The following is a 27,463-nucleotide window of genomic DNA, read 5'->3' as shown; positions in this document are numbered from 1 at the left end:
GGATGATTATATGGCTACATCATGCTCAGTGAGAGACCGTATAATCTGTGTTTACATCCGCATGCATATTGGCTCCTGCCCCACCCTCTCCTTATCAGCCTCAACATCTGACGAAAGCAAAACTCACATAACCGTTGTGTAACATGGGTTCTGCCCTCCCTGTCTGTTCCCTTCAATTCACCTTTAGCCTCAGTTTTTTTGCTGTCTGCAAATTCCTTTCAGAGAGAAAGAAAGGGCGAGTCTATAGGACAAACCTTCAATGACCCAAGGCCAAACAAGTATTTAAAAGATTGTCTGTATGTATTTTTTTTTGTCAGCTTCTTTTTCCAAGATCAAGAATACAGAATGAAGCTCAGCGTTAAAGCTAGCACAAACAAGTCTTTTATTCAATCTGCTGAGGACGATCATGTGATATGATCAGAAACACAAGAACAAGAAGCCTACAGTTTAGTATTTTCATTTTATGTTATCTTTTACTTCTACTCCGCTACATTTATGAGGCAACTTTTGAATCCACTACATTTACTGGGCAGCTGAAACTGCTAGTAAATTAGCAGATTCAGATTTTAAAATTCTTATATACTGAATCACCCAGCAAAAACTAGGTACCATTAGATCTACCTCAACTAGGCCTAGCTACAACACTAAAATGTTGGTTACACATTAAAGGGGAACTACACCCATTTTCAAAATTCATACATGTTTTTCCAATTGTCTAAAAAAGTCTGGAAATATTAGTGAAAATGAACAACTCCCAAATCCAAAAACTAGAGTGCTAAAAGTCAAATTTGTGGTGTTATAGGGTATAAAGTCTGGAGCTGCTCCATAGACAATGAATTGGGAAAGATGTTATAGATGACAGTGAGAGCACCCAGGGGAATGATCTGAGTATATGGGTACATTTTCTCTTTCAGAACTGAGAACACTACAATAGAATAAAGCAGCTCTGGTTATAATAAGAAAGTAAACATCGTGTGGTTCACAAAATCAGGCTCCCATTTATTGTGGCGACATATTGTGTATGCATGCAACCTCCACCATTTTACGTAGCCTTGATTCAGTCTAACATGCATCTCTACGTTTTATTACAAATAGTAAGTCACTTACTCATCACTGCATTCTTTATGATTTGGTGGGTTGGACGTCATTGACCAATCACAGACAACAGCACTGGTATATTTTTATCTATAAAGCAATATTGGGCAAACTTCCGGCCTACCTCTGCACCTTATGTGAGTCAGCTCTGGTAGTTACCAGCTACGCTCCTCCAGGTGTTTTAACAGATCTGGGGGAAACTGCGTTTTCCTACTGTGCACTGTGGACATGGAACAATCTCCATAAGATCTAAAATTAGAAACACTTATATCCATTAATGAATTTAAGGGCATCATAAAGAATGTGGTGACAGAGACATGTGCTTGTTTTTCTTGAGAGGCCACTGTGTTTGAATAGTTGTTGTTTTATTGTGGATTTTTGTTTTATATGATGTATTTGTTGCATTTTAAATGTGTTTTGATTGGCTGCTACCTTGGCCAGGTTTCTCCTGTAAAACAGATTTTCAATCACAATGGGACTTCCTTGTTAAATAAAGGTTAAATAGAATTTTTAAAAAAACGGTCTGAGCAGCTCCAGACTTTGTACTCTGTTTGTACACCACTGATTGAAATGTAAACAGATGGGTTTGGCCTGACTTCTGGCCACATGAAATACAGCTGCGATTCTACACTGCACATTACGGTAAGCCGGTGAGACAAACAAAGCCCCAGCCCAGTCCTAGCTCGCAACAGTGACGTCAGCGCGCAGCGGCGGTGCATTGACGCGCGGCGATTGGGTAAGCGAGCAGCTAAACTGTATTGTACAGTAAAAAGACCAAGACGCCGATAACAAAAACAACAGCTGCGGCCGCACGAGGCCAACTAAGGACACACTCGCACTTTCCGGGCTCACGCTATAAACATTTCGGGTAAGGATACATATTCATTTTTTGCGCGTACTTCGTTAGCTAAGTTAGCTTCCGAGCAGCTTCCGCCCTCTAGGAAGTTTCTTTTGTCCTCTTCAGTCAACAACAACAAAACAAGCGAGTCAGTGTGTTGACCGGAGAGGAAGGTGTGTTGTCTTGTTTTACTGACAGAGTAACAGCAAGGCGTTAATTGTATCAAATGTGGGTCCGTGCTGTCAAAACAAGTCGGTTATCTCGCCGGTTGTTACACTGTGAATACCTTTGGACTGGCTAATATCAGGGACAGCAAAGAGAAACAGATAGCCTGCTGGGTGTGTTAGATAGGGGCAGCATCAGCGATACAATGGATGATGCCATTTTATGATTCTTGAATAATTAGCCAACGTGTTGTTTGACAGTAAAATTGTATCACGATGGCCTTACAGGCACTTTTTTTGCACCTTGCTGTTCTTTTTAGCCTCATGGGAACAAGTGTTGTTTTGATCAAGTCATTTGAATGGATAATATGTGTTTCTAGTTCTGCAGGGCAACACTAATATTAGCCAACTGTGGTCTTAATTACACTGACACCTATTACCAATGCTTTGTGTACAGTATCTACTTATGGACATTTTCCTGTCTGCAATATACAGTGATTTGGGGGTTTACTGCATCCTTGTGTCTAATTTTTCGTGAACCCTACTTCCCCAGATGTCACGATGGCTGCACACTTCACTATATCAGACAGCGATTCAGACCCATCTGAGGAGGTAGAAGAAGGAGAAAATAATCAACTATCCACCAAGCAAGAGCAGCAGCTTGGCCAACGCCACTCCCTCACCCTGCCTAAGCTCAGAACACCAGGTAGGAAACCTCAGAGAATTGTGGGAATGCAGAGTAGAACATTTGGCAACAGGGCTACTGGGATTACCTCAGCATTGTTATACTTTACCTGCCAATGTTTGAGCATCCTTAACCACAACCTGCTCCAGATGGGACTCAAAGTGTATTTTCTTTTTTTACTACATTTACCCTTCTGCCTGTTACTGGGAGCATTCACTTTTGGACAAACGTGCCCCATCTGTCAACACCCTTTCTCATAAAAGGAGATTGGCACAGACAGAAGTCTCTGTCAGACAGAAAAAAAAAACAGTTTGATGTATTTCTGTCCCAGTTATCAGCAGTATATGTGCTCAACAGCATTAGTTTGTTATTAAAGATCCCCAAGTATTCCAACTTCACGTACAGTGTGTGTCAGCATATCATGACAATATGATAAAATTCATCAGGGCATAGATTTATAGTTAAACCCACAACTTCTCGTTTGCCTGTTATTAAAAATATTTGCAGTTTTTTGATGTCTGCGATTCCTATTCCTTGACAAAAAAAAGAGAAAAAACATTTGATGTCAGTGCTTCTGTCCACTTAGTCATTGCTTTCTCCAACATCAGTCTGTTTATACCCCCATTTTGTCCTGCCATGTCTTGGCCTTATCTACCTAGGCTTCATTTTGCACTAATCACATCTGCTGCTTCTCGACTGTGATGTACTTTGGGACATTAAAATGTATGCTAACCTATTTTGCATAAGAGCTCTATCTCTATTCAAAGCAGTAAAGAGAGATGTTATGCATTTTATCCACATAGTTTTATGCTTTTGAAGTTCTTCCAGTAATAACCAGTGATTACTTTTCCTCTATTTCTATTTTATTTCCTCATCGTTCTCCTTCCCCCACCTTCAGTTGATCTAATCATGTTCCTGTGAGGCATTGTAAACCCCTCTCACCTTTGTCTCCCGTAGCAACTGGTCGAATCAGGCTGAACTCAGAGTCCCATGCTTCCACTGTCTCCAGAGATGAGGAGCTCCAGGCTAGGGGGGAAGACGAGGCGGGTACGCCCACCGACAGCTTTCCATTCAGGGGGCGGTCCAAGTCAGCTCCACCTGCTTTGTGGGCAGCCAAGAAATATGGACGGCAGCTCCGAAGGATGAGCGACGAGTTTGACAGCCTGCTAGACAAAGGGGTGAGAATGAGGGGGGTGAGAGAATGGAAGAGAGGTTAAAAGGGGGTTAGAAAAGAGAGATGGGGAAAAGGGGAAACAATGGTATGATTAGAGTGATTTAAAGGTGGTGATAGTACATCAAACCGGTACATATGGGTACTTCACAAAGCGCCCTTTATGCATTTATTTCTTGTTAAACAAACATTTGTTTTAGCAACATGTCTAATAACCTGAGCGTTAGATCAAAGATTACTCTAGATGATGTATTGCCAGTCTGATGTTTAGATGTCTTTGTGGTCAAGGAAAAGGATCAGGCCATAGCCCCTTTTACACTGCCTGTTCCTTGCAGTTATTCAGCCTCAGCGTTCTCTATAAAAGGTTCAGAGGAGACAAGAGTTGTGTCAACTAAAAAGCCAGAAACTGAGTTAGTAACAGCGCCGAATAGACGTCTGTGTAAAAGGTACAGCCAGCAGGACAGGAAAATGGATAGGACAGGTGTGACCATTTGACGTCGTGTCACGTGTGCGACCTGCTTACAGAAGATTTCAAAAGCAGTTAGCAGCTAACTCAAAAAAGTACAGCAACTAATTATGTCCGCAAATTGGGAAAACAACAAGGTCCGGGAGCTTACCCTCCAAGCAGGGGATGAGATTAACTTCCTCATAACAGGGACAATAAATGATGCTACTGCCATGTTATTGTTAAGAAAGTGCCGCTGATGCGTATGTTATTTGTCATACTGACGCCAGCGCGGTTGTGTTACACGTCATTCCTTTCATGTCTCTTTTGCTTCTGGAACGTCAGCATGCTGTCCAAAATCGCACACTGGAGCGGCATAATGCCACCACTGTTTGGTTATGCGTGAAAAAAGCAAAGGCGGCATAATGACGGGACTTCATAGCCACCCTGTCATGGGGTCCTAAAACAAAGTTAGCTTTTTCCACCAAAATAGACTTGGGAAAACCTGTTAAAAATAGGCGTTAGACTCCTTTCACATTGCCAATAGACTTGAGCCGTGTACACAACTCTGCAGCAGACGAGCTTGCCTTCCTGTGTGTTTTTTTTAAATTATTATTATTATTGGTGTGTCATGTTCAATGTCACATCTAGTCAGAGAACAGGTTAGTGAACAGTACAAAGCAAAGGTGAAGACTAATTTGGAATGATGTTTGAGTGCTGCTTGGACGAAGATGGATGGTATTCTATGGTAGTACGTCATTGCATCTTGCCAGTAAAGGGTGTGTGTTATATTGAGTAGGAGCCAATAAATACCCATGACTATTGCAGAGTCATTTGACCCAGGTGTCAGTGCTGACTGGAACCTTTCCAGTTGCATACAAAAACCAGATGGTAGCGTAGGTTTTTTGTACCGTGGGAGAAGGGCTTAAGAGAACTGATTTGTTTATATTTAACTTAACACTGTGTCTGTTTCATGCAGGAAATGAGGAAGGTGAAGAGTGCTGGGACGGCCAAACAGATGCACCACTCCAAGAGCTGGTGGAGCTACCTCTTCAGTCACCAGGAGATGGAGGGAGAGAGCAACCACCATGATAACCACACTCACCGCACTGAATAGACACTGAGAGAGGACACAAGCTTTGCTGAACGGAGGAATCGATAAAATTGAGAGAAAAGCAACGGGGAAGCCAAGAGAACAAAAAAGACCTGCTCTGGGAAGGACCAGAAGAAAGGCTGGGTTGAACAAGAGCGAGAGAGATCCAAACACGAAGGCATGGCTAAGTGGATGGCTAAGTGTCCCATCGTAGTCGTGTCATTTTTATACGTCATTGGTAACCACATTTAAATGAATTTTTTGTATTGTGTTGGTTGTGATGTTAACGATATTTCTGGGCAGCCCACTGTGACATGGTAAAAGTAAGTCAGGCGTGAGGATAAACTGTTAGCTATCTGAATCCCATAGAATGGATAAAATGGCAGGCTGAGAGAGGAGAGATGATCTCTTGAGGACACAAAGAAAGACTAGCAAATAAGTGGATTGAAGCAGTGACCACTCAGTTAAAAGTTATCTCTCCCATCGACACTATGCAATATGCTGTAGATGGAGAGATCACTGAAATCAAAACACCCGACTGTTTGAGGCCTCCTTGAATGCTGTTAGAATTTCCTTCCTCATTTTCGTGAGGAAACCAATGTCAGTGTGTTATTAATGCTTGTTTTGCTCCAAATATTTGTGCATGACAAACACAAAGCTCGTGGAGACCACTGTAAATGTGTGCCAAATATCTACAAGCATCAGAGGAAAGAGTGTAAAAGGGAAGGATTTTTTAAAGTATTCAGCTCGGCCCTTCATCCAGCTTCCTGTTTTACTACCTGTAAACCAGTACCATTGAAACAACTGTACTTGACTATCATTAACTGCTTTATATCTCAAATTTATCAAAAGAAGAACAATCTTGTACAAAGACAATCTCTGATGATGCAGAAATACTATCTTTTGTAAAACTTCAGGGTTAGATTATATCTGAAGACATTAAACATACATATAAAAGCACAAACCAATATGAATCTATCTTTTTAAAGCCTTGGGTGAGCAAAAAAAAAACAGACTTTGGAGCTTTTATGTGTAAATATTTTGTTAATATTTTATCAAATTGCAGGGGTGGGGTTATTGACTACGTGGTTTAGCCAGAATTTTATTTTACAAGTTCCTATTTTACAAGGTTACCATGCTATTTAATAAGTTTGGCCAACCTAGCAATAGGCAGTGTACAATCCATGGCTGTTGTGATAAATGTTATGTGCATATTTAAAGACGTGGGTAGGGATGAATTAACTGCTGTACAAGGAGCCAACACACGAGCCTTTTTACGGAAGTATATGAGAGACATTTTGATTTCAACAGCCACTGAATACTTGATATTGAAATTTGAACACAGCTGAATTCATATCATTGCAATATTTTACTTTAAAAACCATTTATCTAAATGTATTGGTTCTGAATTAACCTCTTTGAAATTTAATACGAAATTTCGTGATTTGTAATTTCAAAAGCTGAATTTGAATATATTTTGGGGGTTTTAAAAATATGTTATGTTCACAAATTCAGATCCAAACATTTGAATTTCAGAATTTCAAAAGAAAGACGGAAAAAAACAGATTCAGGTTGCTCAAACTCGACTGGTCAAATTCAGATCTGAAAATTCAAGTTGAAAAAAATTCAAATAAAACATCAGTCATATGTAATTGGTCAAAACATCCAAGCTTTATAGCCTATCCTGTCATGTTTTTTTTTTGTTTTTTTTAATAAATTCAGAGTTTTAGATCTGAATTGGACCAATCCAATTTGAGCAACCTGAATCTATTTTATTTTTAAATTCTGAAACTTAAATGTGGGATCTAAATTTGTTGGGGGGAAAAATTCCAATTCACCTTTTGAAATTGCAAATCAAAAAATATATATATTTCAATGCTATGAAATAAGTGGCGTTTAAGTTTCAACATTAAGTATTCAGTTGCAGTTAAGATTTAAATACCTATGTCTGTTAATTGCTTCCATACTTTTTGCGCCATTTATTTACATCCCAGTGCATTTCTAAGATGGATTTAGTGAGCCTAGTCAGATTTAAACACAACTAGAAGGGATTCAGACTTCACTTTTCCAAACTATTTGTGGAGTTTGTTTTGGAAAATCACTTATTCAGACTGCGCTGTGGAGGGCAACATGAAGAACAACAGTTTGTGGACAGATGCCGAAATAAATTGGTACCACTGTTTGGAGGGCAAAATGATAGACCTCCATTTCTCATGCTTCTATGTGGGAAAGCGGCTTCAACAGTGTACCTATGTGGTTACTGACGCCTGTGTTGTTAATACAACAGCCCATGCTGATAGGTTAGTGATGTCAGGACACACAAATCTGATCCGATCACTTGCAAATAACAGTTCAGACAGTATGTTTGAATGATTTGATCGGATTTGCCTGCAGTCTGAACACAGCCTTAGTTCAAATGTGGGCTGTTTACTTTGATCTGCACTGGGATGTGAATAAAAGGGGATTGTAATCTGTCAAGCCTTAGGTCTAGGAGTGCTGATCTGATGCAGGACTTGCTTTTGATGTATTATATTCAGGCTTTTAAGGACTACTTGGCACATATGGGATTTATTATTTATTCATATTATTAATTATAAACTAAGATCAGCATTTCTACACTTGGTATATATGATAAGGCTATTAGTGACTTGTTTATCGATATGTGATTATTGAAAATGGTAATGGGTTTGTTCTACTTGTGTCTTACTCTCTTCCTCTCGACTTGTAGGGTTGAGTTGTGAAGTGTTTGGGTGTGCAGGCTAATTGGATGCATTTGTATCGTCTTTAAAACTTTTTTATGGCTTTTAAACTCGGTTACGGACCACTTAAAATCTGAGAATTCTAGACAATCTGAATGGCACCACCTTTTTTAAGATTCATCCAAGTCTACCATATGTTTGGTAACATATGCATCACCCTGACTGTGTAAGACTAATTTGCGCAAACATTTTGCCAACCCTTTAAATTGAATAAGTATCTGGTGTAAAGCTCCCAAATAATAAATACAGTTAGACTTTTATGATATTGGATTTCTCACACACATCAACAGGGAAATCAGGAATGAGTGTTTTAAGTAATCGTGCTGTCATAGCAACATAGCTGTCACCCCCGGTAGTCCTGTATCTGTACTTTAACACAAACAGTACAGTTGAATCAGCTGGCAGAGAACATGTACATGGTGTTGAGAGCTTGAGGCCACATATGAGTATGGAATTCAAAAGAGTATATCATTAAACTGCCTTGAACATGCTGTAACCTGAAATGTGACACCACATAACCAGCCTTTGTCTGTTTACCCAATTACCGCCTTAAACTTCACAGCTCGCTGTCAAATATTACGCGCAAGAAAAAAAAGCACAATAGTGTGGTGGTGCGTTCACTGTCACAACTGTGAAAATACATTATAATGGCTAATGCTGGAAAACCCATTTCAGAGGAAGTCATGTTGTGGTTTTGCCTTTTTTTTTTTTTTAACATTTATGACAGTGAACACATCCCAGAAGAAAAACCTGCCTGGGCACCTGGAGTTTTGCAACCATACCTTGGTATTACTTGAATCTGGAGATGTGTGTGGAGAAAATTGAATTCTAATATATCTGTCTTTTTTGTTGGATTCCTTTTCACTTTTTAATGACTTTTGTAAATTTTCTCTACAGCTGTGAAACTTCTGATATATGCTGTTTCTGAATAAATAATTTTAAGAGTGGTTTTGAAGTGAGTTTCTTATGTCATTCTTAAAAGTTCTCCAGTATGAAGGACACTTTGAAAATGTCACAATTCATAGACAAGTTAAATGGAAAAGCTAGAACACAAAAGACATAATATTACTTTCAATATGGAACATTGTCAGATGTGTTAACAACAGCAAACATTGTTTTGGTCAGTAGGCACTAACCTATAGGTGTGATGCCTGAGGGCTCTTGGTATTAATGGCACATGTGTCACAATAGACAAGACAATGTATTGGCAAATGTTACTTGGATTCTAAAATACTGATTAACATACATTTATCGAAAACATTTATCTAAACTCCAAATTCCCACGTTTTCTGGTGGTGTTTTCCCACCGCTGCATCACTGCCAGTCAGAGATGAAGAACAGCAGCATTAAAGAGGCATCATGGAAGACAACTTGTGGTCTATCAAACCACGTTTGATGCATCCCGGCAGTACTTTCGCCCACAGTCCAAAGCTGACAGTCTGTCCATGTCTGTGTCACTCAGTGTGAAGTCAAAAAGCCTGGCATTGTCCTTTATTCTGTCTGGATTGGACGACTTGGGCAGCACTGGGACGCCCTGCTGCACAGCCCAGCGCAACAGGACCTGGAGGGTAAAAAAGAGCTAAATATTTTCCAAGTGTTTCTGATTTTAAAACAATGTTTACTGAACACTGAGCAGGAGAGGCTGGCAAAGAAAGATGGTAAGATACTTTGTGTGTGTGTTTACCTGTGCAGGTGTGCGATCACAGTTCTTTGCCACCTCCATGACCACAGGGTCACTGACCAGGTCTCCTTTCCCTAAGGAGGAGTACGCTTGGAAACACACTCCATACTCCTTACACACACTCCTCAGCTCTGTCTGGCACAGCCTTGGGTGAAACTCCACCTGGACAAATGACAGCAACAAAAACACCTCATTGGCGCTTTTGAAAACTGAGTGCATTAAACTTTTATCTCTTTCATTTGTGTCCTTTTTATGTATAATATGTAATCCGTCCTTCACTGTGATGCATTATACCTGGAGCACTGCAGGAGGGATTTTGCAGCTCTCTATCAGTTCTTTCATGTATGCTGGTGTGTAGTTGGACACTCCTATGGCCTTCAGCTTCCCCTGAGCATGCAGCTCCTCCAGTGTGACCCAACTCTGAGCTCGATTGCCTGGAATCAAATATTTATTAGGACCTCACCATCAGTGTTGCTCAAGTGCAACTACAAAATGGAGGAGGAAAGTTAGAGCACAGCTTGAATCTTAGTGGAGCATTTATTTCTAAAACACTACATACATATGGCTAAAGCAAAGACTTACTCCAAATGCTTTGCATCTACTTTTAACATAAATGTACATACAGGCATACACAGTTGTGACGTTTTGGTACATGACGGAAAACAATGACTCAATCTGAACTCTTTACTTTGGTTGCGTTGGTCAGCCACATCCAGACCTCTTGTGCCAGGCCAGTGGATCAGGTAGAGGTCAATGTAACCCAAGTCCAGCTGAGACAGGCTGTGAAGGGCTCCTTCCATGGCTCTGTCACCTTGATCCATTGAGCCCAGTTTACTGCAGGGAGAAAGAGATATTGAGAACTGTACACTGTGTATCATAATACATCAAAGGTCACGTTTATAAAGACTTGCCATGCTCTTTAGGAAGCAGTATGAGCTTAAATACGTCACCTGGTGATAAACACATCCTCTCTGGTTAAGCCATGTTTGGGCAGGAGCTCCTTCAGGGCTCGGCCCAGGTCACCTTCATTCTCATAAATGGCTGCACTGTCAAAGGCCCGATAACCAGCAACCAGCGCTGCATCCACAGCCCGGTAGACGTCTTCAGGACCCACTAACTTGTAGGTCCCCAAACCCAGGATGGGCATCTGAACCCCCGTATTTAGGAGGACAGTAGGGGTAGTGGGGGACGAAGACATCATCTATTTTCTTCACACCCTGTATTTAGACTGTTTGTTCTACTGAAGACTGTGTGGAGGGAGAGAGAGTTTAGTGAGGGGTAAATGGGAGATTTTAGTATATATCAGTAACAGGTTTGTATTGGACTGCACTAGGTGAAGACAGGTTTTCTATTTCCACTGAGTCCAATGTGGTAGTGTGTGTGACAGTGAGTACTAACATTGTATGATACGTAGTTTTTAAACGCTGGGACGTCACAGTATAGCTCTAAGTTTAAATATTGTTACAACAAGTTCTTACAGTACAAAGTAGGGAGCTGAGTGAGACCGCCATTAAATGTCACCGTTGCAGTTAATTAATATTTATATCTCACCTCTTGGGCCCTTTCAGATGAATTCTCTTTAAGGACAAGTGAATAAATAGGTGATAAATATCAGTAAAAGTAAGTATCACCTTACTTTTAACTTTAACCCTTGAACAGACAGGAATGTTTACAACTAGCGTACTATTTCCGCTGCACGCGGTAAGATGAGTCATGTGACGCCTGTATGTCGCCGCTGATTGGACGAACATCGAAAAGAAGGCAAAGAAACAGGAAGGCGGAAACTTGCATTGGCCAATCAGGAGAAGAAGAAAGAAGACAGACAGAGAGCGGGAGAGAAAACCAACAATTTCTGACTGTTATTAGATATGTAAATGTTGCGTTTATTCATATGAGGCACTTCGTTGGCAAAATATGAATGATTGGCTAATTATTAAAATAGAAAATATCACATATTTTGATGCACACCAAATCTTCATTCATGTAAATGGGAAATCAGACACCCTCATTATTATTGGATCAGAAATTAATAAAACAAGTATCTTTCGTCTATACAGATATCAACTGATGCACAAATACAAAACGTCAGTCAAACTAAGTCACAATTTCTGGTATTTTGACTAAGATGGAATTGTTTTCTATTATCCATGCATTGAGTTTGTTTTGCTATTGCACGGGTTTACTGTGTGAATTGCTGAGGGGGTCTCAAAATACCCTGCCTTAGAGCGCTATCACTTTTCTTGTGCCGCTTTTAGACACCTTTCACAAGTATTCAAACCCCTGAACCCTGAGCAAATTGGTGCAATTTATTTCATAAACATGGGGGGGGAAATGCATTTGAGCAACTTGGTACGAAATGTTGCACAAATTGCAAAAAAAAGTAATAGATTTAGAAAAGTATTTTAAAAAAGCTAGGGAAAAACTATTATTCTAATTATCAGTATAACATATTTAAGATTTTATGTCAGACTTATTATCATTTTAAAGCTCTTTTTACAGGTCATTTCCTTGTTTGTTTTTAACTTTCCTTTTTCCTTTTTTGTTACTAATTTTCTTGTTTTTAATTCTATCATTTTATTAATTTCTTGCTATTTTGGGGGGGGGTCATCTCCTCTTTTGTTGCTCATTGCCTTCTTCCCATGTTTTTGAAAGAAACCAAGACAGTTGCTCAGGTTTCAAATGGTTAAATACATTTATTTTTTACCATGGACATGTATTATCTTTTTTATTTTTTTTATTGAGCATTAATATAGCCTTCTTTTGAATTTGTTTTGAATATGTTTATATTGTTTGAAAGAATGCAGTAATCAATATTCCTACAAGTATGCGTAATACTGAATTTATCAAAATAAAGTTAAATTAAAAATGAAAAAAATTAGTTTGTCCTAACTAGCTAGCTAAACCAATTAAATATCATCAGTAATGTTAACATTCTGTATTTTAGTTGCCCTCTGAACCAACAATCAATCAATTATAAATTAATCTCTTTAGTTTCTGTTTGATTCTGATAACATTTAGGTGATCATTGCCACTGCAGGCCTCCTCCTTCCTTCACCCTGAAACACAGTTCTTCAAAGCTGGTTATCTGCACATTCAGACAAGATGTATTTTCTTTACAGCTGTGCAACTTCTGGTATATGCTGTCCTGAATAAATCATTTTAAAAGTGATTTTAAAGTGAGTCTCTCCTGTAATGTCTCAAATGTCTCCAGTACAAATGACACTTATGAACATTTCATAATTTTACAATAGCAAATTTGTCATATTTCATAGACATTTCAAATAAGAAAGCCAGAACACAAAAGTCATAACATTACTTTGTAAGAGTACAGTTAAGGCAACATGCATGATAATACTGATAGTCTCAAAATGATGGCACAATAAATAATTTTTTAGTCAGCAGGAAACACACTTATAGGTGCTGCCTAGAAATGCTCTTGGTATGTTATGGCATATGGCTCACAAACAGGACAACGTATTGGCCAGTGTTGTCCAACATGTTACTCTTAAATAACTAGGTACATATATTTACCTAAATCAGTACTTCCCCCCCAGTGCATTTGTTATGTAACTCAGCTGTCTGTGTCTAAACAGACCACCACTGCATCACTGCCAGTCAGAGCTGAAGAACAGCAGCATTAAAGAGGCATCATGGAAGACAATGTGTGTTCCCCTAGTGATTGATCAAGCCACTGCTGATGGATCCCAGCAATACTTGTGTTCACAGTCCAAAGCTGAAAGTCTGTCCATGTCTGTGTCACTCAGTGTGAAATCAAAAAGCCTGGCATTGTCCTTTATTCTGTCTGGATTGGACGACTTGGGCAGCACTGGGACGCCCTGCTGCACAGCCCAGCGCAACAGGACCTGGAGGGTAAAGAAAGGCAGAAATGTCTCCCAAGTGTTTGTGCTCAAGGAATTATTGATTGAACATAGAGAAGGTATTAGACCCAAAAAGACTGTTAATCAAAATGCTTTGTGTGATAACCTGTGCAGGTGTGCGATCACAGTTCTTTGCCACCTCCATGACCACAGGGTCAGTGACCAGGTCTCCTTGCCCTAAGGAGGAGTACGCTTGGAAACACACTCCATACTCCTTACAAACACTCCTCAGCTCTGTCTGGCACAGCCTTGGGTGAAACTCCACCTGGACAAACAACAGCAAGAAAAACACAGCATGGGCTCTTTCAAAAATAGAGTCCATGATTATTTTCTCTTTTTATTCTGTATTTATGGACCATTATGTTTATCATTCGTCCTCCTTCAATCACTCACTCTGTGTCATACCTGGAGCACTGCAGGAGGGATTTTGCAGCTCTGTATCAGTTCTCTCATGTGTGCTGGTGTGTAGTTGGACACTCCTATGGCCTTCAGCTTCCCCTGAGCATGCAGCTCCTCCAGTGTGACCCAACTCTGAGCTCGATTGCCTGGAATCAAATATTAATAAGGACCTCTACATCACTGTTGCTCAAGTGCAACTACATTGTGGAGGAGGAAAGTGAGAAGACAGCTTGAATCTTATCTTTAGTTTACCTGGGTTGCGTTGGTCACCCACTACCAGACCCTGTGTGCCAGGCCAGTGGATCAGGTAGAGGTCAATGTAACCCAAGTCCAGCTGAGACAGGCTGTGAAGGGCTCCTTCCATGGCTCTGTCACCCTGATCCTTGGGGCCCAGCTTACTGTGCGGATAACAAAGAAAGGGTTGTTGCAAATTGTACACTGTGTGTTTGAGTCAAACATGACTGAGCTTCAGTCCCCTCTCTCTTAGAGGACAAGAAAGCCAGTATAGCCTACTGTATATGACATTACCTAACATTTATTTGACTTTCATCCAAAACAACGTACTATAAATGCATTCAGCCATGTGGATACAACCTATAAACGTCACCTGGTTATGAACACATCCTCTCTGGTTAAGCCATGTTTGGGCAGGAGCTCCTTCAGGGCTCGGCCCAGGTCAGCTTCATTGCGGTAGACAGCTGCACTGTCGAAGGCCCGATAACCAGCATCCAGCGCTGCGTCCACAGCCCGGTAGACATCTCCAGGACCCACTAACTTGTACATCCCCAAACCCAGAATGGGCATCTGAACCCCCGTATGTAGGAGGACAGAAGGGTTAGTGGGGGACGAAGACATCTGCTCTGAAGGCACTTATTTTCTGTATACTCTGCTGGACTAGTTGGTCTACCCAACACTGTTAAGAAGAAGAAAGAGTCCAGTGAGGAATAAATGGGAGATGTTCTTGAATACCAAAAGATGTATGTATGAATGTATAGCATGATGTATGTATCAGCTCTGGTACTGACATGTAATAGAGATTTCTGCAGGTTTTCAATTGCCTTTTTCCACCTGTTTCATATCATTAGTGTTGAAAATATACTTAAGTATAACCATTGTGACAGTTTGCAGTGGTGGAACATTGCAAAGTCAATCTGTGGCTGTTATTACAATGTTACATTGCTAGAACATTGGCCATCACAATGAAGCATTAACTAAGGCACGTATGGCGACAAGTGGTAATTGTAATGTGGTGGCAGACTGCTGACATTGTGACATGAAGTCCCATGATAATCTGGGTTTGGACATCTTAAAAAGTTTGTATCTGGATCAGGGTGATCCAGTCCAATGTTGCTTTGAAACACCGGCGCAAAAGTAAAATGGGTTAGGTGATTTGGGGAAGCAAAAAATGGGATGTCAAAATGTGGACCATTCTGATCCAGATTAAATATTTAAAATAAACAACTAGATCCTGAATTTGACATGTGATGACGCAGTATTTATAACGACGTAGAAACGTCACAGCTGTTACATTACACAGTCTAGCAGACTGGGTGGGAACGCCATTAAATGCCACTGTTAAAGATAATTCATATATTCAACTCACCTTTTGGGCCCTTTGAGGTGAATTCTTTTAAGGGGGAGGAGCATAAATGGGTAAAGACCTGACGTAATGAAGAAAAAGTGTGAGTGAACAGAAAGTCACGTACACAAAAAGACAAACGTAACCCTTCTTCTGATACCTCTCCAGGCGATGAATGTTTACAACTGCTACTTCCTGCTACGCGCAGTCAGCTGACAGTCATGTGACAGTTTGGGCGGTTTTAGCCGTCACCATAGTGACACCTTCTCTGACGCCGCTGATTGGAAGAAGAGCTAGCTAATCAAAGAAGGCCAAGCGACGAAAAGGCGGGAGTTCGCGGTGTCTGGCGAATCACGAGACGAGTCAACTGTTTGATTGACGGTAACGCCTTTAACTGTTGACGTCCTGGAGGGGAGAGAAGTTAGCCTGCTGGACAACCTGCTAAGTTCATATTCGCAATTTGCTGTAGACATTACGGTAATTTAAAGAGAGGGAAAGGACCAAAATATTAACAGTTGTTACAGGACGGTTTTAGCAGGCTCAGTATCTAAATTTTGTCAAAGCTAGCTAACAGTGTTAGCTAGCATAAAACATTTCTATTGATGTTGCCATGTATTCTTTTTTTTAATTTAATTATGTCCGTTAATTAATCTGTTTTTCTGATTTTGTTGCCCAAACCATATTAGGTCAGCCATGCCACTGCAGGCCTTCACCCTCATTTTCCCCCAAACTCGACTCTTCAAAGCTAATAGTTTCATCTACCAGTTCAAGATTAAAGGAGGCAGCAGCTTCAGGCAAGACAGACATTGTTCTTTACATCTCCACAGCCTTATCTTTATAATTTATATCATTTCTTCCTTCCTCCATTGTGTTCCCTTTCAATTAAGTTAGAGCAAGTCAACACAGTCTAGCTGTTTAAAGGGTAACTTTGGTATTTCTTTAACCTGGGCCTTATTTTCTCATTTTTTGGTGTCCAAGTGACGAATGGCAACAACAGTTTTTGTCCAGTGTTGAGTGAGACCACTGCAGCTGGCAGCAGCGAAACAGGATGCAATGTAACCATATGGGGCAATTGTGCATCATCAGTTTACATCCACTAAAAGGACTTGTTTTTGCCACTGACAGGTTATTACAAGTGTCTGAGAACATGATGGAAAGATCCCTACAGAGATAGACCTTTTTTGTTAAAGGGTAAGATCCTTTTTGTTTAACAATCACCATCGCCAAACCCACCGGACTCCATTTAAATTAACAACGATTTTATCATGTAAACACACTTCATTAAAAGTCCACACAACAAAATTAACTCATGAAAGTCATTTTAGTTATTCTTTAACAATTCCATAAATCACAAACTCTGGTTTGGTAGAAATAAAACCTTATTCATCAAGTTAGATGTGAAAATATGCTGGTTTTATACACACGCTAAAATTACTGTTTATTAAATGGAGTCTGGTGGGTTTGGGGATAGCAATTTCATGGCTGTTTTGGGTCACACAAAAAGGTTCTTACTCTTTAGCACAAAAGTTTATCTCTGTAGGGATCCTTTCCATAATGTTGTTAGACACTTAGAATAATCTGAGCCCCTCCGTGGCAAAACAAGCACTTTAAGTGGACATTGAGGGTGTGTAATTGTCCAAGTGATGTTGCCCACTCACTCAATACTAGGACCAGTTTCAAAAAATGTTGTTCCCATTAGACACGTGGACACAAACATGTGGGAAACAGGGTCCAGGCTGAAAAATACCAAAATTATCCCATAACTCAAAGCTTAGCCAAAAGGAGATCCAACATAAAGAGAAGACGGGGATAGAATAAGTAGGGTACCACCACAAATTAAGTTTGAGATAGGATTAATTGCAAGTAGTAAGCAAGTAATTACATTTTGTGAAGTAGCTTTAGTTGCACACCTTGCATGATGTTTCTCCAAATCGGGATGAGCATACTTCAGTGCATCACTGGAAATTAGTTTAGAACCAGAGATGAAATAATTTAATTTTAACTTAACCTAACAAGTGCAAATCCCACAAGACCTAAAATAGCTCGAGAGAAAAAGGAAAACATTGTGACACCAAATTTAAAATAGAGAGTAAGCTCTGGATTAGAGCAGCTACAGATTTGGGTAATTCTTTTTCTTAAAAGCACAGCAAAAAAGCACAAGCTCAAAATCCATAAGCCAAACAAGACAGAGACGACTGATCGATCTTGCATTTACTTATTGGCTGATTCCATGCACCCCTCCCCTTTTTCTGCTCAAGATTCATTTTTGCAACGTATTGCAAAATGCTCTTTAATCTAAAAAAGAACCAGATGGGGAGATGGCTGAGCTTCAGGCAAAGGAGGAAACATTGATCTTTTTTCCCTATTTTAACTCCATTCTCTTAACACTGCTGCCTGTAATGGCTACTGTTGCATGTTCTGATGTGTGTTACTTTAGTTTGTCTTTGACGTTTTGTTTCATCTGCAAAAACAGAGGCTCCACAGGATCTGTCGGCCTTTATTCAGGGATAACATCTCAGAATAAGAGTTCTAACTGATCCTCGAATGCCTTGAAGCCAAAGAAGACTCTTTCATTTACACTATACAATATATTTTGGACCCTCAACAGTCAAAGCATTTTATTGCATATCTTTTTAACAAAGTTACCAAGCTTTAACTGCTAGTACTGTATAACCACATGTTTCAAGATACACGTGTTGTGAACATATTATAATGCGTATAATAATATATTTCATCAGAAGAGAAGAAGTTATAAGAGGAGACAGCCTCAATGAGGAACTGGAGGTAATTATGGATACTCATTCATTCTGACCTCTCACCGTTCATAGCACTCTTTCTCTCTTTAATTCCTTTTCATACTTTCTCTTCTCTGTTTTCAGGAAATTATCAGAACTGTTATTGGCAACCTGGACAATCTCCAACCCTTCAGTAGTGCCCGCTTCAGTGTCTACCCTTGTATCCTTTACATCAGTTTAATTATTCATCAGCGTATTTTTTTGGCTGTCAGCTTTCTACTTATCCTACTATTCAGTGGACAAAAGGTCACCAGTTTTTAGTTTTTGGTTGCAGTGACAGGGAATAAGACAAAGTGGGGATCCCATTGAATAAAGTTAACAACTAATCAGCTGATCAGCTACTGATCCCCTACTTGCACATTATTATCATATTTATTGACTTGTAGTTCACCTTGTTTTGTTAACTGTAACTATCAGATAAAAAGCGGTGGAGGGGAGTGTCTAAGGTGGTGCGAAAGCATGGCGAGAGGAAGCAGAGAGCCTACCCGTTTAGCATTATTCTCTACCTGGAGAAAAACATGCAGAATGGTAAGGATGAACACACCTGAAAAAACCTCACAGCCTATCCAGTTTTAGTCACAAGATACATCTTGTACTTGGAATGCATTACATGCTGTCAGTACAAGGACATGTACATTAGTTTTTGAACTGATTGTCATCATCAAGAAAGAGATATGGTTCAACAGCAATAGTAGCACATACTGTGAGAACTAAAGTGCATGTGCATTAATATTATCATTACTATTTTTCAAGGTTTATATCATTCTGCAGCTTCCCACTAGTGTTCTTCATGTATTCAATTCTGAACATTTAAATTTTGGTCGAAGTACGTATGTTCTAGCGTTAAAATGCTTTTTTGCCAAGCTCTTCTAAGAACTTTCTTCCACATAACCTGACGTAGGTTTCTGCATGATGATGGTGCTACATATAAATCCCGCTAGCCTGCCTAATGGGACTTTTTTGAGATGAATCATCTTTGGGAATTGTTTGTTCTTGATCTACCAAATTAGTGATATTCCTCTAACTGGCATGGAAGCTGAGCAATGTACTGCTGTGGACGTCACATTAGTTTGGATCCGAAAGTCACACAATAACACAAACTAACTAACCAATCAAGGCAGCAGTAGACCAGCAACTTCTATGTTCTGCAAGGTAAAATTACTGTTTTTGTCAAAGGATTTTGGCGGCTTTGAGAGAGCATAGATAAATCGGCATAAATAGTCCTGTTAGCAGTACCGGCTGTGTGATAAAGGACAGACATTTTTACGAATCTCAGTACAGTAAACAGACACACAGGATACTATTCAGGCATATTGATGCCTCACATGTTTTGTCTTTTTTTTTTTTCAGAAAAGCAAGCAGAGCAGGTGCTGAGCTCAGTGAGTTGTTCTTCCTTTACTTACATAAAAGAGTGAGAATATTGGCTAGAGTGTTCCGGTTTTACTTTTAAACCGTATAATATATATACAAAATATATATAAGGTATAATGGACCCAGTATCACTGAAAGCAAAAAGAAAAGTGGTCGTTTGTGAGGATGTTGTTTGCAGAGTTTCAATTGTTGTATTGCAGTTGTTGTATTAGTTTGCATTGTATGATACTGTATAGTGTACTTAATATTTTGACATATCTTGTGTATATTATATGTCCAGAGTTGTATATTGTGGAGATAAATACTATGAACACCTTAGAATATAACACTGTGCAATACAACAACACCCCAGAGTGTAGTGAGAGACATAACTGTAGAGTTGAATCAACAACTCTCTGACAGAACGGAACATTACTAACTTAACAAAGGTACAATTGGTTGCAGAGCTGTTGCATTGGATTGTTTTATATTGTATACCAACAGTGATAGAGTATCTGCTGCATGGCATTTATCATATACAGCACACTACTGCATTTTTCCTAGGAGACAGAGGCTGCACAGCAGTTCCCCTCTGTTTCTGAGCTCCGATCAAAGTGCAGTAGAGGACACTCACCACTAGAGGACGCCATAATAAAGGGCTTGTCCCAGGACGTGGAGGTTGAAGGCAAGGTTTCTGCTGCTGGGTGAGTGCTCTCTTTTTTACTGTAGAGCTTATCTGTAACCTTAAAGTGTTGGCTTGGTATTTTTCAACCTGGATCCTATTTTAGCACATTTTTTTGTGTCCAAGTGACTCATGGGAAAAACAATTTTTGAAAGTGGTCCAGTATTGAGTGAGAGCGCTGCAGATTGCAGCCACAGTACAGGCTGCAGTGTAACCACTCGGGGCATTTCACACTGTCAGTTTTCATCCACGGAAAGTGCTTGTTTTTGCCACTGACATGTTCAAATTATTATTCTTTATTTTTTTTTAGTTATTTTTGGCATTTTGCCTTTCTTAGATAGGAAAGCTGTGGTGTGAAGGGGGGAGAGAGACGGTGGATGATGATATGCAGCAAAGAGTTGGAATCAAACCTGTGGCTGCTGCAGCAAGGACACAGCCACTGTACATGGGCCTTTGTTTCCATAAGTCACTTAGACACATAAACATGGGATATTAGGTTCCACGTTTTAAAATACCGAACTTATCCTTTAAGCTACATTTACTCTGTGTTTGTCACATTAAAACAAATTGCAATTTGCAAATATATGTATGTAGTGAGTAGAAATCTACCCAGTGGTCACAAAAATGGTGACATGGGCTTCTATGTGAATGAACTTTGTGATTGTTTTTAAGCAGGCATTAGCAGGCATTATTGGATTCATTATGGATAACAGTGAGCTGTCGAGTATTTCAGAAAAGTAGGCAAGGACATATTCATTTGTCATCGCTTGTTTTCTTTACTCCTCATCAGTGGGAACAGTGTCTATTATTATGAGTGTGATGATGTGGATTACATGTCAGTGAAGATGATGGGAGCAGTAAGAGGAAGCTTGTTCACTCTAGCATTACACACGTCCACACACACCTTTAGTGCATGAGATGAAAATAAGTGTTCTTATTCATAAAATCACCAAGACATCCTCTCTGACAACTGCCCTGTTTTGTGCTCGCGCACACACACACACACACACACACACACACATACGCACACACACACACACACACACGCTCCAGTGATTCTTGCAGTTATGAAACAGAAAAGAGCCGAACGGGCGCCACCTCAATCACGCTGACAGTCAGATCACTGAGGCGAAAATTAGGATTTAAAATACACACACACACACACCTAGTCTGTATTGTACTTATCTGAACAGAATTGTCTCATAGTTTTAAACTTGAGGAACACACACTCAGATGCACAAACTGTGTAAACATCCTGCAAACAGCAGGGCCTTAAGCATCATTACCAGTTCACAGGAAATCAAGTTTCATTAAGCAATTCCCACTGAATTATATTCACCACATTGACCATTACACTTACATGTCCCTACAAAGGTGCAGCACATTAACACACACAGGGAAAGCACACGACTCTGTTCTCAGAGGCTTCCTACATACTGCTTTATCACTCATGGCATTCATCAGTGTGTGAGTGTGTGGCTACATGATGCCCTGGAGAGACAGATGGTTTGTTTTTGTGTTAAACCTGCTGGAAAAATAGGAAAAGAAAAGAAAGATTGTCAAGGAGCATTCAGACTTGTGAACATGGGGCATTTAACAGAAAATTGTTGGTGTTGGCAGTAAAATCTGGCATTATAATTCACCAACACGTAACCAAAGGCCTTTCGGAGGCCATGCACCATGAAGCATGACAACCACCAATTTAAACAGAAAACACTGACACTGACAGACAAGCGTTGGTTGTCATTCTGATTCACATCTAAGCAATGTACTGCTGTGGGGGGTCAACGAAAAACCACCTAAAAAAACTAAATATTGGTTTAAGTGTATGCTATATTAAGAATATTTCACCACTTTACCTTGCTGTCAGGCAGCGATTTCTGACGGAAAACTGAAGCCATTATATCGCTCTCTGCAAAGCCAGACTCCATTAAGAAAAACAGTAATTTAACATTGCTAAACATAGGAGCTGCTGGTCCGCTGCCTCAATCGGTCAGTTGATTTGTGTTATTGGGTGACTTTGGTGTTTAAAAAGTTTAGTTGGGATTAACCAAAGTCACAAAATAACAAAAACTAACTAACTAATCGGAGCAGCAGTCGACCAGCAGCTCCAGTGTTCAGTGAGCTTAAATTAGCATTTTTGTCAATGGAGTCTGGTGGCTACGACAAGAGTATACAGTAGATGGGGAACAATTTTCCCATCAGAAAGGGCTGTCTGCATCAAGCCAAAGCAGTGAAAATACTCTCAATATAGCGTACACTGAAACTGTTAGTGATTTGTTTTAAGCGGCTAAAATACGTTTTGTTGCTGCCCCCACCCACAGCAGTACATTGCTTAGCTTTCATGGCAGTACTCCTGCCTGCTTCTCCAAACTGGTGGCGTGCTGACAGAGTATAGTACCTCATACAACCCCACTTCTAAAGATTCATACTATCCCTTAAATGGCAGAATAGGAATAGGACTGTGTGTATGTTACTCTGTATTTCAAAGTAAAAAGAGAAGTTCCCCATGTATTCGACTTGTATGAAGGGGTGTCTAGTTTTATGAGGCAATAATTAAACTGCACTAAATAACAATATTTTTACAACAGTAATTTTTCTATTTATGTAAGACTTGGCTGTGTCCAACTTTTCAGCAGGCTCAAAGAAGATCCAGGACATCATGGCAAGGTGATTCTTTTCATTAATTCAATCAGTTCATTCTTTCATTCATCACATTTAACTGGATAACTGATGTGTCACTCTTTTCAATGTCAAGTCAAGGAGTCAGTAATTTGAGCCCACAGTTACTCAGAATTAACTGATTCCAACAATTCATCGTCCAATTCCAGTCTCTCCCTTTCGTTCCCTCTCTACCACATATATAAACAAACACACACTTGTAGCATCCCTGTCTGTATTGTAGCCCCAGGCTAGCATTAGTGCACACAGGTAGGATAACAAGAGTGATTAGGTTAATAATAGCATTACATCAGGATACAGAGCGTACCTGTTTCTGTGTAATTGTGTGTATGTGGCAGAGTGTGTGTTTCTGGTGAAGTGCTTCAGATTGATTAGCAACAAAGTCCCAAAATTACCCTTCGCCCCACTCCCTTCTCATCCACGGCCTTTCATCTAATCTGATCCTGTTTTTTACAGTTGTCCATTCTTTTTCCCCTCACATTTGTTTTACGTGGAAAAAATGATTTGAGCTCATTATGTCAGCCCACTGAGTTATTCATTTTCGGAGAAGGAAGTGATGATACAAGTCTACAAGCTGTCACCCTAAAGGGTGAAGTTTGAACAGTGTTGAACAGTGAAGGTGGTCATTAAGTTTGGATGGCACAAACAAATGTAAGAGAAGCATTGTCAAAAGATGAAGAAAAACTACTGGGTTCTCAGAAGAATTTTTTTTTTTTTTTTTTTTTTTTTGTTAAAAAAAAAAAATTCAAATTGAAAAAATCCAACTGACCATTAGCACCATCACTCATAGTTAGTGTTGCGACACCTATTAAGCTTTCCATTCTAGCGAGGCACGAATGCAGTTTACAACGACAGTATTTACAGTTGCCATCCACCTGTTTTTAGGTGTCTTTTCAATTTGTGTATTAAAAAAAACCTGAATAAAAATGCCAAAAATCTTGAAATATTAAGAAAATATTTGGGGGAGGTGGAAAACTTGAAGTATCATTAAAAGGTAAATTCCACTATTGGTGCAATAGAATTAGATGCAGTGAATAAATGATGACGTATAGTCAGGAGGTACCATCATTGCATAGGCTTCTGCAAGCTCTCTTAGTTGTCTTTGGATGACTTAAGGCTGATTTGTAGATGTGCTTAGGCTGTATGCAGAGCCTACGCCATAGCTTACGCAAGTGACCCACATGATTGTGAGCATTTAAACTTGTGCAGTTGTGTATCTTTGTCGCTCTGCAGTTACACCTCCAAAACACTAGCTGACAGTAGGATTTCTATGCCAGTGCTGTAAAGTTTAACTGATTTAACTAGCACACCAAAAACACCCATAAAACATGGCTTGATAGCGACAACATTAAAAAAGTAGGTCTACAAAATTAGGCTCCACAAAACAGCTGTTTTTTACTGGACATGTTTTCCCCACGTATACAACATGCTGATGTTATTAGCATAAGCCTATGACATTTTACATTGCATAAATTAGCCCAGTGGCTAGCAGAGTTTTCCTCCACTCATACAAAGACAAGAACAACAGCAACATTTAACAAAGGTAACGTCACAAAATTTGGCTCCATTACAACTCACAAGGTTCACTGACAGAACAACTGTCTTATGCTAAACACTTACACAACACATTTTCCCATGCAAACATTATTAGCATAAGCCTATGACATTTCCTGTAGCAAAAATTAGCCTAGTGGCTAGCAGACTATTCCTCTACTCATATGAACCAGGACAAACCACACATATCCTTCAATGCTATTTTGTTGGGGCTTTATTGTGTTTACAATTTATTGTTTCTTATCTGCACATTAAAAGTAGATTTGGTTAAAATTTGCACTACATTTGGATGGAAACACAACAAGTGGCAGACTTATGACTCATAGTCCTGCTAGCTTTCAGACATAAGTAGAGAAAAGCAGGCTTTTTATAGTCACAGAGCATCAACTTTACTGACTGAAAGAAAACTGGCTGTAGCATATTTTATTAGCTTGCTAACCAACTTCTCATCAGCTCCATAAGTTGGTTGGACACTCAGTCTCTGGCTAAGTTTTAAATGTTTTTTTGATAACTTGTATGAGAATTTTAAACCTGCAAATGAGTTTTAGATATTAATCTGAAAGCCAAGTGCATGATAATTATGCTAACACAATGCTGTATAATGATGAATGCTAAAGCTAGTCCCAGGTAAATAGTCAGCATCCTCCTCAGTTTATGATCCATGATGAACACATTTGTCTTGTACTGTAGGCTATAGCTAGTTAACCCTAATATTTTAATAACATGTAGAAAGAAAAAGTATTTAAAAAAGTCTGGCTACACCACTGAATATTGATTCTGTAACACATAATAGTCTTTGCCCTGGAAATAAGGCTAAGTTACTCGTGAGCTAGTTGGCTGGGCATGCTAAGGTTAGCGGTTACATTACAGCAGATAAACATTGTTTCCTTACACTTTTGTTTTGTAAAAGACACGACTCCAAACTCTTCTATATGGACTATGACTCTACTACAGCCCTGTGCACACTGCTTTAATATGCTGCAGTAGTTACAGTTGCAGAGCCATGATTGGAAATGTAGTGTTAGGGGTTAGCATCAGTTCAATTTAATTTGTGTTAATGTAAAAAAGATTTCATATTCTGAACTATTGTCATTACTACATTATTATTTTTTAATCATCTTCTCTAGAAGAGTACCAGAGGGTTTAATGAACCCCAGGAGAAATCAAGTGCCAGCACAGTCATCGTAAGTGGGACTCCAGGCAAAGTGCATCCTGGGACAACAGAGCATGACATGAGAGAGGAGGAGGAGGGTGACGAGGAGGAAGAAAATGCCGACTCTGTCCCTGGGACACCTTTGAGGCCAGGGATTTTGACTCGACTGGCCAGGTACGCATGACAGCACCTTCAACCTGAGCAGCCAGGTTCAGAGCAGCCACACCAACAGTACACAGTATTTCACTACCACGCATCATTGAATCAGCACACATTAAGGGCAGCATTCATACCAGCAGAGATAACAGTGATGTCACTGTCTTATTTGCCAGTTTGACTGACTTTAACACCCACGGGAGAAACCAGAGCTAATTGGTACTGTACATGTGAAAGAATAAAGTTGACAAAGATTAAAACGGATTGGGGAAATCCAGCTATTATAAGCACAGAAATTACAATATTCTTCTTTCTGTTGAGACAAGCTGAGACGCCAGATGTCCTTAGGCACACAAAAGACTGACAAAATTATATCCACGTTGACAGAGCACGCCAAACAATCTTACAAATGTAGTCTCTTTATGGTAATAATGATGTGCAGTAGCAGCTGCGTGAGATGAACCCACAGTTGCATTAATCACGTGTGCAGATTGGTAACTTTCTTTGTCTTTCTTTTCGCAGCCATATCTTCCCCTTCTCCCTGTTCTTCAAAGATCCCTGAGTGCTGTGGTGGAGAGACACATGGAGACAAGAGGTGTTACTGGTTTCAGGAGAGAAGACTCACTGGGGTTTGTTTGGTTTAAGTTCTGCAGTGCAAACAAAAAAAGTTAGTTTTTTCAGTATTTCATAGAGCTGCTGAGATTTCTCCTGTTGTTCACTTATACTAATACTATTGAGATGGAGCATCTAATTATTCTTTATTAAGACCATAAGCTAATAAATATTGTTACTTCTTTGTTTCCATTGGATGTTTTTGTGATTTTATGTTGTTTTATTTTGTTGCTGAAACTTTTCCTGTATGCCAAGCGTGTGGGATAACTATGATGGTCAACACAGGCATGCGAAAGGACTTTTTCTAGAGCCAATGTTTTATTAGTCCATTCTGGGCTACCGTAGAATAACATGGCAGACTCCTTGGATGAGGACCTGCTCCCTATGTAGGTACAGTTTATTCTAAGGTAACTAAAACACAACAATTCTAAATTTGAGGTGATTATAAAGTAATGAAACCATAATTAAGGATATTATACACCATACCTGGACCCAAAATCTGACGCACTGGACCTTTAATGCAATTTTTGGATTTGATGTGTAAAATGTAAATAAGTGGGAGGTGGTTTAATCCAAATGGTTACATCTTTCCTCAATGTACAATACTGTCAAACAAATCCACACTAACACATTCCAAAGCTTTATTCTGGTAAATGTTGTAGACAATGCGGGCTCTCTCTTAATATTTCCAC

At 39.6% G+C, this 27,463-nt stretch overlaps 3 protein-coding genes across 4 annotated transcripts; 2 read left to right on the top strand and 1 right to left on the bottom strand.

Moving 5' to 3' along the window:
- The first annotated feature begins 1,784 nt into the window (after positions 1-1,784).
- badb (BCL2 associated agonist of cell death b) lies at positions 1,785-9,197 on the top strand. The gene is made up of 4 exons (XM_050066609.1): positions 1,785-1,963; positions 2,651-2,803; positions 3,740-3,960; positions 5,378-9,197. The coding sequence occupies exons 2-4, from the start codon at positions 2,659-2,661 to the stop codon at positions 5,513-5,515; spliced, it is 504 nt and encodes a 167-aa protein (XP_049922566.1). The 5' UTR covers positions 1,785-1,963; positions 2,651-2,658; the 3' UTR covers positions 5,516-9,197.
- zgc:101765 (uncharacterized protein LOC450036 homolog) lies at positions 8,943-15,993 on the bottom strand. The gene is made up of 11 exons (XM_050068044.1): positions 15,812-15,993; positions 14,816-15,121; positions 14,461-14,606; positions 14,215-14,354; positions 13,916-14,074; positions 13,624-13,794; positions 10,882-11,132; positions 10,620-10,765; positions 10,226-10,365; positions 9,935-10,093; positions 8,943-9,811 (listed from the first exon to the last, which is right to left on the bottom strand). Exons 2-11 carry the CDS (start codon positions 15,061-15,063, stop codon positions 9,632-9,634), a joined length of 1,740 nt encoding a protein of 579 aa, XP_049924001.1. The 5' UTR covers positions 15,064-15,121; positions 15,812-15,993; the 3' UTR covers positions 8,943-9,631.
- A 167-nt stretch (positions 15,994-16,160) lies between these two features.
- Positions 16,161-27,069, top strand: LOC126404207 (membrane-anchored junction protein). 2 transcript variants are annotated; one of them, XM_050067262.1, is made up of 10 exons: positions 16,161-16,264; positions 16,474-16,581; positions 18,526-18,571; positions 18,667-18,742; positions 19,000-19,110; positions 19,933-19,961; positions 20,497-20,636; positions 23,251-23,284; positions 25,978-26,177; positions 26,682-27,065. In XM_050067262.1, the coding sequence occupies exons 2-10, from the start codon at positions 16,481-16,483 to the stop codon at positions 26,719-26,721; spliced, it is 777 nt and encodes a 258-aa protein (XP_049923219.1). In that variant the 5' UTR covers positions 16,161-16,264; positions 16,474-16,480; the 3' UTR covers positions 26,722-27,065. The 2 variants fall into 2 exon arrangements, with proteins under 2 accessions (XP_049923219.1, XP_049923220.1); XM_050067263.1 differs by lacking the exon at positions 16,161-16,264 and having other exon boundaries at positions 16,303-16,581; positions 23,254-23,284; positions 26,682-27,069.
- Positions 27,070-27,463: the final 394 nt, after the last annotated feature.

This window comes from Epinephelus moara, chromosome 17 (genome assembly GCF_006386435.1).
Source record: "Epinephelus moara isolate mb chromosome 17, YSFRI_EMoa_1.0, whole genome shotgun sequence".
Lineage (NCBI taxonomy): Eukaryota > Metazoa > Chordata > Actinopteri > Perciformes > Serranidae > Epinephelus > Epinephelus moara.
The sequence above is the reverse complement of the archived record's forward strand: the minus strand, read 5'-3'. Positions and strand labels throughout refer to the sequence as shown.